General features: G+C 41.7%; 1 protein-coding gene across 3 annotated transcripts in view; it reads right to left on the reverse strand.

Annotated features, from left to right (window-relative positions):
- Positions 1-4,277: 4,277 nt before the first annotated feature.
- Positions 4,278-15,946, reverse strand: part of MAP2 (microtubule associated protein 2) — a 70,201-nt gene continuing 58,532 nt past the window's right edge. For all 3 annotated transcript variants that reach the window (XM_030454177.1, XM_008504928.2, XM_008504927.2), the window contains 4 exons: positions 7,676-7,768; positions 6,147-6,228; positions 5,520-5,632; positions 4,278-4,657 (listed from right to left, as the gene is read on the reverse strand). In XM_030454177.1, the coding sequence (XP_030310037.1) occupies positions 4,442-4,657; positions 5,520-5,632; positions 6,147-6,228; positions 7,676-7,768 (504 nt within the window). In that variant the 3' untranslated portion in view covers positions 4,278-4,441. The remainder of the gene's footprint in view (positions 4,658-5,519; positions 5,633-6,146; positions 6,229-7,675; positions 7,769-15,946) is intronic.

Consider the following 15,946-nt stretch of genomic DNA (forward strand, 5'->3'; position numbering starts at 1 on the left):
GCCACATCAGGGCCACCAAGGGCAGTGGCTCCTGTCCCATAGGAGAAGGACGCTTCAGCCAAGCAGGAGAAAGTGGTGGAGCCACGATGGAAAACTGTGACAAGACCCCACCGTCGCTGGGCCTCTTCCGTGGGCCCGCTCTGCCTGGAGCGCTCAACCACTCAGCACAGGGTGACACCAACCCTCAGCTCTAGGCTGGGACCCCAGGATGAAGGAGAGAATTATGTATTTACACAAAGCAGGGAAATACTACCCTGAAGAAGAGTCCTCCAGCTGTAGAGACTGATTCTTCTGGCAAGAACTAAGAGGGATTAGCTGAGGCTTACCCTGCTCTGCCTTCTCTTGGCAGCCCTGCCTGTGCAGTACCAGCAGGTGCAGGACGCTTTTTTTCCATGCATGGCAGTGATGTGCAGTGGTTGAATGTGGGAGAAACTGTCTCACAAACAGTGGAAGCTGACACAAGAAACTAGATGACAAGCGATTTTATTTTGCAAAACAATCACTATACAGCAACAAATACAACTGCAAATCGGATTGAAAAACATGAACTACCTACCACCAGCCATTCAAGAAATGCCTCTTTTATGGTAACAGGCTCTAGAATTATCAGAAAAAACAGGTTTGTAACAGCAGACTGTATTCTTTGACATCCCAGCATACAGCATGTTTATTTGTTGGCTTTTTCTCTTTGCTAAAGTTGAAGTGGCTTTTCATATGCTTGATTTTTCAAACTGTGTAACTAATTTACCTTCCTGCAGAGGGAATTGCTAGAGTTGCAGAGAGAGTTGCTTTAGCAGTCTGACTAGTGAGTGAATTCCACACATACCTAGGCTAGAAATCTACCTGCATTGATTTTCATAGCAAACGTGATCTACTCTTCAAGGCATTTGCCTTTGAAGGGACATTTGTACTTGAGTTTCAAACAGTATTGTGGTCCAGCATGGAAAAAACTTTTGCTCACATGTGTTAGTCCACACAAGCTGCCTTTTGACTACCTTTGGGTCATGTATATAGGCAAACTTAGATTTGCAAGCAGTCATGATGAGAATACTACTGTACCTTAGCAGAGCATTGAATGGATAATACCATTTACTGCTGTACAGTGAAAATATACATAGCCCTTGTGGGCACATGATTTCCCTCATCAGTATTAGTTTTTCCTTTACTGTTGCTGGACAGAGGTTTGCTCAACTTTGATTTCTTACTGCTTGTGATTACATAGTAACAGGACCCTGCGGATGGGGTAGAAGCACTTTTCCTTTTGTCTCTACAACTTGAAAGATTATTAATTTGAGTCTCTCCCCTAGCTATCCAAACAAGGTTTCACCATTCCTTTTGTCTGGATTATCTCTGCTTTGTCACAGAGTTGGGTCTCAGGCACCCAACATACCTGCTGGCTCAACATGCCTGTGGAAAAGAAACACAGAAGATGCAGTTTCCAGGAAGCTGGCTCTATCTTCCTCAGTGGGCATTACATATTTACAAAACTGTTGCTTTTAAAACCAACACTCTTCTTGAGAATTTTAATTATGAGCATTTTCAGTGAACATCTAGAGTCACATAACATAACCTATTTGTTATTATTGTTATTATTATTTAACAGCACAAAACTGTGATCTCTTTTCATCTAACTCCACAGCATTCTAGGTTTCTCTCTATGGAAGGATGATTACGATTACAAAGGTCTTTGCTTGAATCAAGACAAGAAAGCTCATTTTAATGCATGAAATAAATGACTTGGTGTGTTTACAGCACTCTAACTTTGTACTCCTAGGTGGATTCACTAAGCTTAATTTCTAGAGTATGTCAATTTTAAAAGCTGAATTAAAAAAACAAGTCACAGATTAGCACTCTTCTCACTAGCTGCTGTTCAGTGTCAGAGAAGCTGAGGTTCAGTAGTACCATAGACTTTCCCACATTGGCAAAAGGCATAAAAAAACCCCAACACTGCAAGGCTAATTTGTATTAACTGATAATATGATCAGAAAAAACATGATTTTTTTTGTTTTCTTCTTTCTGTCATTTTTTCTGCAAAAAAGGGAAGAGACTTTTAGTGCACCTCACTTGACACTGTTTCCATGTGAATTCTTAAGATTACTGTAAGCAAAAGTATAACAAATACAAGCCAGAAATCAGAATCCTCCAGATGCACCTAGCATGGTTCTAAACTCACTGTCTTTTGCATAAAACAGCTGACTTACAAACAGTATTAGGTACTTTATAGTGTGAAAAAGCTTTTTTCAGAGCTGAAATGTCATGTGTGAGGTGTTAAGAATTCCTATTCAGTAAAATTCTGCAAGATGCAACTGTTTTGTCTTTGTACTGCTGTGACATCTTAGCCAAAATCCCCCTTTGGTCCACAGAATATTCACCGTCTAGTAACTGTGCATTTACTACCTGAATTTAATGATGGGGAATTCTGTTCTATTAATTATTAGAATCCTTCTCCACAGACAAAAATCTTCTCTGTAAGTCTTTTCAAATCAAACCCCAACGCACACACGCACACAAATTATGAAGGAAGAAGAACAAATCAAAAGCTTCCAACACACAACGTTAACCTAATACATATATCAAGTATAGCTCAACTGCCAGTGGAAAGCTAACAGATTTCAACAGGAAAAGATCAAAGAAACTGCAAGAATGTAAACTGGTCATTTAATAATGTCTACTGTACATATAGCATCAGCAGATTATTATATGCTGATCAGTAATACTACCATATTACCCTCAGTGTCTGTAGGATAGTGTTGGAGTTCTCACATGAAACTTTGTTAGATTGGTTGCTTATACATCTCTGCCCTTTTTCTTTTATGCACACCTTTTCCTATGCTTTTTATAGTCATTACAATCTGACTTTGCTCAGATTTTAAGATGACCTATTTATTGGTAAATCACTATGGCAAGCCAGTGCAGGGAGCTCATTTTATTTATTTGTGTATAATGTTTACAGGCATCTCTGGTATATTTATCACTGTTATTTGAGTGCCTGAGTGTATAAGCAAGACATCACTGAAGGGAGTGGAAACAACATTTTAATCATTTTAATATCTTTTTGTATTTCAACTTTAGCAAAAGAAAAAATAAATAAATCTAACATTCACTGTTAATACTGGAGTTATTTAAAAAAAAAAAAAAAAGGAAAAAAAGTCAGAACCAAAAGATTGTGGATCTTTTAAAAAATCCAGAATCCAAACTCAGCCATCTTTGGAGACCCTTTAACAAACGCGTGGACCCCACGAAAATCATACTTTTGTGAAGAAAGGAAGGGGAGGGGGAAGGAATCCTTTTTCTAGCATCACAGAAGAGACTTGCATCTGGCACTAAAACAGGGTCACGGCTTTTAGTTGTTACAGAAAGCAACTTCATGCTAAATTTTTCATCTTTTTAAAATGTATTTTTATGAATAGGGAAAAAGAAAACCCCGCTAACATCTACTTTTACATACCTAAAATTGCAACACCAAAGGGTGCAAGAGACACAGATACTGTGAATAAAGTAGAATATTCAAGTATATGAGGAGGGCGTATCACAAATGGCCACAGAGAAATATATATATATCTATAATACTGTATCAAACAGATGGAAAGGGTGTGAAACTGGTGGTGTGTACACAAATCTAGCCGCTTAACCAACTTTCTAATCAGACACAAGTCCACTGGGGTGGAAGTGCTTGCTTTCAACAGCTTTTATATTGTCACTTCCCCAAGCATGGTTCAAATGTTTTCCACTACTATTTTTAGTTATTAGTTAAATAATTTATTGGCTTTTCAGCTATACACTGACATAATTATCCAGGTCCAAAAAAATGTTAATAACTTAATTCAACTTTTGTTCTACTCATTTATACAAAATAACACATTTCTTTTTTAATTAAACTCGACTTTCTCTATATGCCCTTCCTTCTGGTAAGCAGACTGTTTATTTAACCTGTTATAACTTACAATGGGCAGCTTTTAAAATTTGTTTCCCCATCTATCAACAGAACAGTGAACAACAGAACAGAGCAACTTGGAATATTAACAAGACTCTTCAGAAAGAGGTGGATGGCCTTCAGGCACATGAAAGGTAAAAATGCATTTTATCATAGTACGGTACTCCATGCAAGACAGAGCAGAGCAACAATAATTGTCCAATGTAACATACTGCAGTTGTATACCCATATAAAGCCAGTGTCTTCCTGTTGTAAATGGAAATCAGGCCAATTTCTGCATCTATTTAGGGGTTTTTTTCTGGGTTTTTTTTGTTTGTTTTTTGGTTTTTTGGTTTTTTTGTTGTTTTATTTTTTTTTTTAACTGTATGGTAACTACAAGTCTTGGGATGTGACTTTGACTTAGTTTTAGACATGGTAAAGAATGAATGTAACACCTGCTCTGAGCCCATTTCTGCCAAGAGCTCATGCCTAAATATTGTTACTTCATACAACATGAAATGAGCAAATTCATAAGCCCTGCTTAGCGAGGGCTGCCGTGACATCTTCAGCGAGGGTGGCGAGCTGGGGAGATTCAAGCAGATTGATGCTTCCAGAGGATGAGACGTTGCTGAGTCTGCGTGGGGAAGCCACGCTGGACCTGCCTGGTGACTGTGTGATAATCTCAGCCCCGTGATCCACACGGGCCTTGGCGTGCTCTCTGAAGTTTAGCTTCTGGCTGTCAATCTGCTCCAGGAAAGCAAATCATTTAATGCCTTTTATATATTCACCACATTAACTACTTACAGATCATCATTTGGGTCTCATTTTGTTTACTTTTAAGAACTCTTGCAAGGACTGAAGCTTCTCCACTCCTTAGAATAACTGAAACTGCTGAAGGGCTTTTTACCTTTATAATAGACACTGGCTTACTGTGTCATATTCTCCTACTGATTGTTGCTGGTGAATGCCTTAATTAGCAGTACTACTGTTCCTAGCTGTATGAATTTAACAGACATTTCATGGGCATTGTGATTTATTTCTGAAATCTGTTTGTGGAGTCATCTTACTTCCAAGATGCATTCCTCCTATGTCACAAAGCAGTCCTGATCCTCTGGGATAGAATCATAGAATCATAGAATTGGCTGGGTTGGAAGGGACCTCAGAGATCACAGAGTCCAACCCTTGAACCACCGTTGTGGTTGCTAGACTATGGCACTGAGTGCCACATCCAGTCTCTTTTTAAATATCTCCAGGGACGGAGTATCCACTACTTCCCTGGGCAGCCCATTCCATTCCAATAACCACGCTACAAATCTATTATATCATACATATGCTGTTTAACAGCCCCAAACAAGGTTTATCTTTAGGGGTAAAGCCAGTGCAAAAACTGTGGGACTTTTCACTGCAAGATTCACTCTCAGCTGAGCTGTAGATGTGAGATTGGTCATTCCAGTCTCCAAAGGGAGCACATGGTATATGAGGGTGATCAAAGAAGAAGAAACAGATGTTTCATGCTCCATTCAGAGCCACAGTTGAATTCACAGCTCTAATGATTTCACTGGGCCAGGAGCAGTGGTAGCCTTTTCTCTGACAGGTGTCCCCTTACCTTGACGTTACCACCACCAGGGACATGGTGGGCATTTTCCAGTGAACCAACTTTAGCCTGAGCTTTTTCTTTGAAATCCAGTTTCACACTCTCAATTTTCACACGCCCGCCTCCTACACAGGGAAAGGATACACAGATGAAGAGGCTGTAACAGCTCAGGAGAAAGTCTGAATGATACACAGGGAGAGACTCACATTACTTCCCTTTAGTTGAGATCTAATAGTTTTAGAGAAGTACAGAACACCACACTGCATTTTCAGCAAAACATAGATTTCAACATATGTTCAAACTGGATGCACATGCTGCAGCCCTACTCATGTTCATGGAATTTAAGTGCATGTATTTTGCTGACTTCAATCTGCATTTCATAATCTTATCAAACTGATATTATGCCACAGCAGCATCCCTTCTGCATTAATTTTTTACCAACTCTTTAGACTAGGTGAGGTCCCATACCTTTATGTCTTTATATATTTAGTTAACTAGAGTTAAGAATATTATTTTTATTACTGAAGTGTATTTATTTTCTTATGGACTATAGAAGAGAATGGGAGCATCCATATTTCTCCTTCACATAACAGCATAAAGTCTTTGCTTTGTTTCACACCCCAGAAATTCCTACCATACCTGGCTTGTGGTGGATATTTTTGAGTGAGCCACACTTGGAAGTCACATGGCTCAAGTCAATCTTCTTGGTTACGATTTGTACCTGTCAAAAGCACACACACAGATTACAGGGATGAAAAGAATAAAACAAATAAAAAACCAAGCCCTGCAGGGGAAGAGCTTAAGCCTTTACAAACCACTGGAAAAGGAGAGATGGTTAGTAGAAAACAGACCATGCCACAAAGGAGGAAACACCTGGATTAATAGAACAAGCTTCCTCACCACCTAAGGAAATAACAGAGCTGGGTTAAGCTTTACAATTAGAAAAGCAAAGAGGAGGACAAAGCAGATCAGTTTGTAGGTTCTTTCAAAAATGTTTCTGAGTCTCCTCCTCCCAGGGTGGATGCTCCCAAGCCCTGCATGCAACAGGACCCATCCCATTTGCTTCTGCTCTTTCATGTGCATCCTAGCAACAAGGAGTATTCTGATGACTGGTTTCTTCCCTCTACCATCTGTTTCATATTTTTCTGCATCTAAACGCATTTCAGGTCAATCCACTATGGAGAGTCTGATAAATCTACAAATGTAACTCGTGCAGCTGTACCTGAGCTAGCTGGTGTTCAGCCACACTGTTGGGTGATGCTCACCAGATAGCAGAGGCATCATTCTGCTCAGCCAGGCAGCAGCACAAGCACCCTCCCACCCACTGCTCTGTGCTCTGCTGCTGGCTGCGTTGCCATGACTGCTCTGAGCCCAACTCAGAACAGCCTTACAGCAACACTCTGGCCTCGCTGCACGCCCTGCTGGCTCCTAAAGGCAGCCCACAATCATGGTCTGACGAAGCTGCAGCCCCTTCAGGCCAGATCAGAGCTCCAGGATAACTGCAATGCCACTGGTTTGCTCACATCACCAGCCTGCACAGGTGGCACAGGGACATGCCCACACTGTCAACTCCTCCATTTGAGGGGAGATCATTTCCTATTAGAGGGGTCAGAGCTGTATTCAGCTCTTCCAGTGCTAGAACAAAACCATCAGCAACCTCAATTTGTTATATTGGAATAATGCTGTGGCATTAGCACTCAGCATGCTGACTGTTCACACCTTCTTCTCTGAGCTTTATTTGTGCCCTTGTACTATTTTTCTTTTTCTTCCTCTCAGGCTAGCTGAGAACAGACTGATGCACTAGCAGATGCACGTCTGTGAGCTACAATCTCTTTCTGAGACTTTTTTGAGCCACACCTGTGAAAGGCACTGATGTCTTTCAGCTCTCACTGGACTTTTACTGTCAGCACCCATGGGTGATTAGAGATAACCCTTCTTTTCTCATTTCCTTTTCCTGATCATGTTCTGGAAACATGTTGTGCTGTGTGGAGAAAGATGAGGAGGCCACCACTGCATACACAGGGCTCACACAACTACCCAACCACACATGTGAAACAGCAGTGAGAAGGAAAGTAGTGCTAAGAGGAAGGGAGACAGAAGGGTGCTGGCTGTGCAAGGTGGGTCACCACAGTGGAGATACCTATTCACAGGGTGTCTGTACTACTTACATTTCCTCCCCCTGCAGAATGTTTGATGTTATCTCTGGAACCACACCGGGACTGAATATCGCTAAAATCGATCTTCTTGTTTAAAATCCTAACCTAAAAAGAATTGGAGGTAACTTACTATATACCATACACACTGCTGGGATGCAGGACAAGGGAGCCAGGGTAATTTCGCCTCCTGCTGAGACTCCTTCTTCTAACACCAGGACTGAAATGTGAAAATGGAAACCATGCCAATCTCTATCCTTAGTGTGTTTACACAGCATATGTAAATGTACTGTGCTGCTCTTTTTTCTGCCCCATGAAATGGTGGTGAAATACAAGGGGGAAAGTTCTAATGTTGGGAGATATGAGAGGTGGCTTTTCCCTGAAAAGCTCTAAGAAATCCTTGCTTGCTTGGACTGGACACAATCCTTGGACAGCCTGTCCTAGGCTCTCTTGAGTGATGGAAATAGGTTCAAGTTACAACTGAAGAGGTTCAGATTGGATATTGGGAAAAATTTGTTCACCAAAGGAATGGTGAAGGATTGGAACAGGTTGCCCAGGGAGGTGATGGAATCACTATCTCTGGGGTTATTAAAAAAACTGGTGGACATAGAGCTTAAGGAAATGATTTTGTGGTTACAGTGGTGTAGGACTGACAGTTGAACATGATTATGCTGAAAGTCCTTTCCAACCATGATTATTCTGTGTTTCTATGGCCCGTGTTCCTGCTGAATTGGACACAAGAAAACAGAAACTCCCCTTCCCACTGATCAGCACTCCAGTCTTTGATACAGAAATCCAAGATCCAGATAGCTGAGTAACAGGTTGAAATCCTGAGGTATTTCACCCCTCCTTCTGCCATACAGCCATAATAGCATGCACCAGACCTCAGAGTGCCCTGTGAAAGGACTGCATTACACTGAAATCATAGCTCTCTACTGCTCTCTCTAATGCTGTTAATAAAGGGCAATGCAGAAAACAACAGCACCTGGAAGCCTACAGCTGCAGTCACTGCTTCTTGATTTCTAGTGCCAGCCATGAAGTTGGTTAGAACAACTTTCTGGTGCTACAAGCACTGTCCTTCTTCCCTTTGCTTTTTGTTTCCAGTGAAACAAGTACAAGGTACAAGAACTCTCCCTTGATGGTCCCAGCCTCCCTTGCAGATACCAGGAGCCCACATTTTTTCTGTTAACTAAGCCACAGGTGCACTGCAGGCATATGACAGTGTCTGGAGGTGAATTCTGTGAAAGGCTGTCCCATACTTGACCCCCATCTTGATCTCCAAAGCAGTTCCTACACCTGGCAGAGCTCAGGTGAGCTGATTGTCCTCCCAGGAAATTATGCGCTGCTGGAGGGCAGTTGCCAATAGGAAGGGACAACTGGGTGCAGGGTACACACCTGAGTGACACCACTTCCAGACTACTTTCCGAGCAAGGGCAGGGGACTGTGCTCACCAGTATTAGGCTTTTCAGGTGTGTGAGAAGGTATTTCTGGCCAAGGCTGCACCTACCTTCTTCATTCCCCAAACTTTTATTTACTCAAAGAGTGCCACCCATATAGCATATTCTTTCTCTGGGTTAAATATGAAGTCTTTATTAAAGTGTGATGTTGGATTTTATGTATCTCTACATCACTAGTATACAAGATGGATGCACATTCTTTCCTGTACAGAAAGCCACAGAATTGTAGGCATCATCTATCCATTTTGCTACATGGCACTTATAAAGCCTTCACTGACATACAAATTAGCACAGTCCTGTTGGCTGCTGTTGTAGATAAACCTACATTGACTAACCAATATAGAGATAAAAGAGAGGGACAGATAGATTGGGCACCTTACTACATCTTCTTACTACTCCAGGAAAATAAAGCAGCAGCAAACCAGCTAAAGGGATGAGAGGGAGGAAAAAAAAAAACCCGTACAATTTGTGCTTTCTGGCTTCAGGTCCTCAAACTGCCCCAGGCCCCCTGATAAATCTGAGACAAATCAGTCCCTCTGTGCCTGACCTCTTCAAACTAGGAAAAGACTATTTGTCCCCTTGCAGGGCTATCAGATTTAGGAGTGCTTGGCTCCTGCAGTGGGGAGAATGTCACATCTAGATAATGAGTTGAACCCTCTGGCACTGAGCACCTGGAGCACACTCCTGACTTAAGCCCAGTAAAGTCCAAGAAGACATTTTCAGAAGGCCATACTTTGCAGCTAATGTGAAGAATTTCTTCACATCAAGCTGGTTCATGTGACCCCCTTATTACATATAATGTAATCACTACATCAAACCATTAAGATATTAAGTGTTCTCTCACTTTAATATGTAAAGATCTGAGATGATGGCATGCTTGGCATGCTCAGCATGCTCAGCAATAAGGGTGATGACAGCACCAGAAAACTCCACAAGGTAGATGACCTTCTGAAGGCAATCTTCGGCAGGCAAACTGACTTCTGTCTTTCTTTCTCCCATCTGCTTAATCCCTCCAAGTAAAACAATGTACACTGAAACATGAAAGCAAAAGCTTTTAGACTTTTATGCCTCTGCTTTCTCTCAATATACTCTTTGTTTAAAAATGTATCCCAAGACTATACAAGACAGGTGTCACATCAGTTATAGAAACACACATCAGATGTGCAGTCAGATCTGGCTCCCAGACAGCTTCAGGCCAGACACAACCGGGAAACCAGAAAGCCTTCTCCTTGTCTTTCTGAGCACATCTCCCAGCAATGGGTCAGCAGCACCTCTCAGCAATGGCCATAGCTATGGCCATGGTTACACATGCTCTGAAAATGCTGACTTAGCGTTCATGAAAAGACCTCAGTGCTGTGGAATGGGGGACTGTAGCTTAAAAATGGAGCCAAAGCAAGATGATAAGTTGAGAGGGTGCCTTTGATAAAGTGCCTAAAGGTTGGCTTGCACCCAGAAGTTTACGAGTCTCATGGCCCATGGACCTGGCTAGCTGATATACAAAGGACCACTCATCTCAATTATTCTCTCTGTCTCTCTGGGTGAAATGTGCTCTGTGTAGAGAGGGGCCAGCAGGAGACCTGTGTTTATTATTTATGTCCTACGCTTGAGGGCTGAAGTGAGCTGGGTGATATGGATGTGTTCTGCTGGTTATCTGGCACAGAGAGAAACTGCACTGATCCAGGTCTTCCTTGATGATCTGTTTCTCCCTTCCCCAGAATACATCAATAGTCCTGCACATATTCAAACACTAACTGCCCTCTCTTAATTAACTGTTCCACAAACTGATGGAGTCTTGTCTTCCCTTTCCCCTTCCCTTCCCTCTGCTTAATCCCTCCATCCTGTATTCTTCAGCAAGCCCAAAACCCTCTTGCCAGCAGTATCTCCCAAGCTTTCTCCCAGCTCTGCCAGACTGGGCTAATACAAACCAATACAAAACCACCCAGCTGTTTGTTGTCTCTGTGGAGAAGGAGCTGAATTATCACTGCCTTTGCCCAAGTGGCAGTGTTTTGCTGAGTCTGGTTTGTATCAACACCCATCACCCAGATTGGCTGTGTTTCTAACCACTGCTCCCTTGCCTTGAAATAGGCCAAAAAGTTGCCAATGAGTTGAAGAAGGCTAAAACTGCCAGCTAGATAGAATAAGTGCATAAACTTTGTTTCCTTTGAGAAACCATAATGTAAATATCAGAGTACCAGAGAGGTACAGGAACTATTTAGGCTAAAGAGAAAGTTTGGCTTGCAAACAAAGAATGTAAACTGACTGCGAATTACTTGAAGGGAGGGAAATTTGTAACTATCAGAGTAGGGAGGCTCTGAAACTGCCTCCAAGAGAACAGAGCTATGAGAAGAAAATGGTAAACTTGTATGATGGCTCTTGATGAAAGGGATTGTTACATGATGCAGCTACCTGTGGTAGAGACAGCCTGAACACCGTGACTCACCAGGATGCATCAGTGCTCCTGAATGTGTGTGTACATCTTGTGTGGGGTGGAGGTGTGGTAGGGATGTACATGTATGCACTTCTGTTGTGCTGCACATAAGAAAGATCAAGCCTGCTCATGCTCTCATCAGGAAAGGGACCATTTTACTCTGTAGCAGAAACTGGACTGCTTTGCATTCACACTCACTAATGTGACTACATCCCAACAAGACAGGCTCCCTCATAACCCCTGCACTGACTAAAATGTGTGCATTCTCTTCTGATCTGATGATTTGCCCAGTTACGCTAGGAAGGGCCTAGAAGTGAGGTTTTTGCTCAGGACTAAACTGCATTCCTCAGCATTTGTCATATCTATGTGAATTTGAACCAGAAATCAAGCTTTACAGACAATGCTGGGTTTATTCCATAAAACCCTCACATTGATCAAGGATAAAAATGGCTTCTGCACGTAGCTCTGGAAGTCTTATGGACCTTACCTCTGTTCTGTCCTCTGCTGACTCCTCAGCAGTGGTCCAGAAGTGAAGTGCAGGGCAGACTGTGTGCCAACAAACACAAAGCAGAACCTCAGTGACTCACACTACTTCCAGGTACTCCCCAGCAGGAGTCAGACACTGTGTTCCAACACCTTCTGTGCTGTTTGAATGTTGTCTGTCAAAGCATCAAGACACGCAGGGCATTTATGGGGAGCCTGCTAGGAAACCAAGTGTTGATGGTATTTTTCTCAGTGTTTATTTAGATGAGGCATATATTGATCTGCACTCAGCAGGATAAACTCTAATTCCTTTTCTACATGTAGTGGTCTGACTGGCAATTTAAACACAAAGGGGATCTGGTCTGAGGGTGCCACCAAGACTAGGTCAGAGGGGATGTTTTAGGTTACATAGGCTAACATGAGGAGAAGTGACAGGCTGGCAATACCTGTGCATGTCCCAGTTAAAGATTTGCCACCCTAAGGCTGTTCACAGAAAATGAATTTGCATTTCAAAGCCTCCATATACAATATGGTCCCCTCCAGTCTGGAAACCTGGAGCAGACTCTCCTCTGTCAGTACTGCACCACTCTGTTCAAGATGAGCAAAAATTTGTAGAAACTCTGAGTTGAAGGCAAAGGATTGTAAGAGAGAAATTATTTCAGTTCTGCCACACTGCTAAAAACAGCATCAGTGACTGAAAAGTGCTTATGAAAGAGAAAGAATTATGTTCCACTCTGCCCAGAATCACTTAGTTCAGCTACTTGTCAGAAGAGGGGAAGCCCCTAACTTATCTGCATCTGGGCAAGGAATTCATAAACAGCTTCCCTCCTGTGGCTTACTACCCTGGGACACACCAGAACAAAGCCACTCAAGGAACAAAAAATGTGATGCTGATAAAATTACAGGCTCTGAATATATTTTCATAAATCTGATGATTTTTATGTTCTCCCTACTTAGCAGTTATGGACTCTGAAAGCTCTACCACAAACATGATGCCTAAAGCTCTTAAAAATACTCTAGCTTGGCTGCACTTGCCATTTAAACATGCTGTGGGGCTGTGATACTGGGAAACGCTCCCAGACTGCTAACAACATATCAAAGAGGGCAGGTTCTTGGTATTTACAACAGCATCACAGTGATTTGACAGAGCTGCATCCCAGGAACTAGACATTATTTTGGTGTTTCGTCTCCTGGTTAACACAGGGAATGAGTGAGACAAGAATTGCTCTTGCACAGCAAGCAAGGCTAAGCTTGAAACCTAATTAGAACTAGGAGGCAGTTCTAAGTGCTTCCAAATCTACATGCTGCCAAGGACAGATGGATAATACAATTTTCATGCTCCTGGCAGAGGCTACAGATAGAGGAAAGGCAGGGGAAGTGCATGATTTGTCCTAGCAAAGCCCTTGAAGACTCGGGCTTTCCAGATCTATACACAGAGCTCCAAATCATATTCAGGCTTTGCATTCCTGACATTATGGGATGCACACACTGGTGGAGCTGCCAGCCTACAAGCTAGTGAGATCAAAATAAAAGGCTCAGTGGACATAACATGGACGAAATAATGTGCCCTCCTCATCGTGCTCTTAGCAAAGAGTGAACAAGAGAAGTTAATTTCTGACTTTTAAAAGTGTTCCACGGGGCAGACACTGAGCATGGAATATTTCATCCTGAGCACATAACCTGTGAAACAATCACAAAAACTGAACACAGGTTTCAATGGGAAGTATCAGTAAAATAGATGTCTTGCCATCAGCCATGTCTTTTAAACTTGCATAGTACAACAATGGCAGATTTGCAAGCTTCTTGCTAGCTATTTGCAAAGAGCAAATTCCTCTAATTAATAAGATGGCCACACTGAACTAGACATGTCCCTATCAATAAATAAAGAAAGGCCCACAGAGAAGCACTGAGAGGTTTTGCATAATTGTGCTGGGAAATACAAAGTGAAATGACCACTTTCCTTGCCACAGAGTTTATGGTCAAGAGACAACAGCTGTTAAATTCAACAGCTCAAGGAAGTGCAAGATCCATGTCAGATGAACTGTAACATGTTGTATAATTGCACTCCTCACTAAATCTGAGATGGTAAAAAATGGTAAAATATATAGAAGGAGACTAATGCACACCAAATAAAAAGGATCCTAGGAGTTCAATTAATTAAACTAAGATGCGAGATCCTTGTTTTAGTACTCTCTTCAACAAAAAAAACCCCAGATTTTTGCTAAACCACAAAACTTGATACTTAAATTTTAGAGGCAGCAGTCCCTGCTAATGGGATGATTACCCATATCTTCAAACATCAAGTGTTAAGCATCAAGTATGCCAGTTTGTAAATCAGACAGAATGAATCAAAATTTTTTAACCACAGCAAAATGGAGAATATCAGTTTGTTCAATCCATATTAAAAAAAGTATCTTATCTCTTCATGCAACCTGGCTTTCCCAAAGCTCAGTATGCCCCTTAGCATTGTTCAAATCCAAACTTCCAAGATAAAACTCAAGGTTTTTATTCTGTTCTCCCCCTCCCCATCTAGCAAAATAAAACTCTTTTTCCTCAACTTTCTGTGAAGACAGAACACTATCATATGACTATAGATCTCTGATTCAGATTATTTACTGTCTGAATATTTTGCCAAATAAAACCCCTCCCCATTATATTGCCAAAGTCTAGACTACTTATAGGTCAGCTCAGCTAAAAATTCCTTCTCTTGCTGCTGGGGTGCTGCTGGTGCTGAGACTTCCACAGGAAAATATGTCCTGGTTTCAATCTACTCAAGGAAAAAATACAGCTTCTCCCATTGCTATTAACAAGAGACCAACATCGTATGGTCTGACACAGACAGGATTTGTCTCTTCCAACATCAGCCAGCTAAGAGCTGGAACTGGTTGCTTGAGGTGCCACTGTAGTCAGTGGAAGGATAATGAATCCATCCTCCTGAAAGTGATAATTTCAACCCTAGATAGACAGTTCAAACACAGTCCATCTGATTGGCAGAAATCAGTGCATTGCTGCTAACTGCCTTCAAAGAGGCAGAAGCATTGGCTTTGGGCTCCTGGTGTCACTGGAATTTCTTTTCCTGGATAGAGCCCCATCAAACCCTCCTGATTGTAGTGCATGGTTTGTCCACACTTTACAGATGCACAGCAGTGATGTTACTGTCCCAACCATATAGAAAGTGAGCATCAGATCCAGATGGAAAGTCTCAATTCCTTACTCAATTCTACCAACCAAACGCATTTTCTCAAATAAGAGAAGATCATTCTGTGATCTTCTAGAGCCTGTCAGTGAGATGATCATTTTTCTACAATGTGACTCAAGGAGAAGATCTTATTTTTTATCCACAATTCAAGGTTTAACTGTACAGATGGTACTTGGGCAAGCCTTCCATAATATAAGTGCAGTCTGAGCACAGAAGCCGCAAGATGTTATTTCTGTACAATCTGCAATGATCAGCCAATCAAAAAATACTAAATTTCAAATCCTTAAAAATTATGGGTTTGGGCTGTGACAGATTGAAGATCACAAAATCACTGAATCATGGATTTTTCATGGTTGGAATAGACCTCTAAGATCACTGTGTCCAACCATCACACATACTCCTCCCCAAAATAAATCAAATTTTTTAAAAATCATCATGTCACTAGAGCATGTCCTGCACCCATCTACATGGATTTTTAATACCTCCAGGGATCCAGGGAGGTGCCTGACTAACGATGTGCCTGCAGTTCCTAATTTCTCTTTGCATTTGTAGATCTGAATTAACAAGGGATGAATTAGTTCTAATTTCTAGTCTAGAACAAATCCCTTCAAATGTCTTGCAAATCCACAAAACCAGGAACGTATAAAGGAAACAAAAGCAGACAGAGATGAATTTATCTGTTGACTTGGTAAATGCACAAACTTACTTCAATGAATGTA

This window comes from Calypte anna, chromosome 7, assembly GCF_003957555.1.
Source record: "Calypte anna isolate BGI_N300 chromosome 7, bCalAnn1_v1.p, whole genome shotgun sequence".
NCBI classification, from domain to species: domain Eukaryota; kingdom Metazoa; phylum Chordata; class Aves; order Apodiformes; family Trochilidae; genus Calypte; species Calypte anna.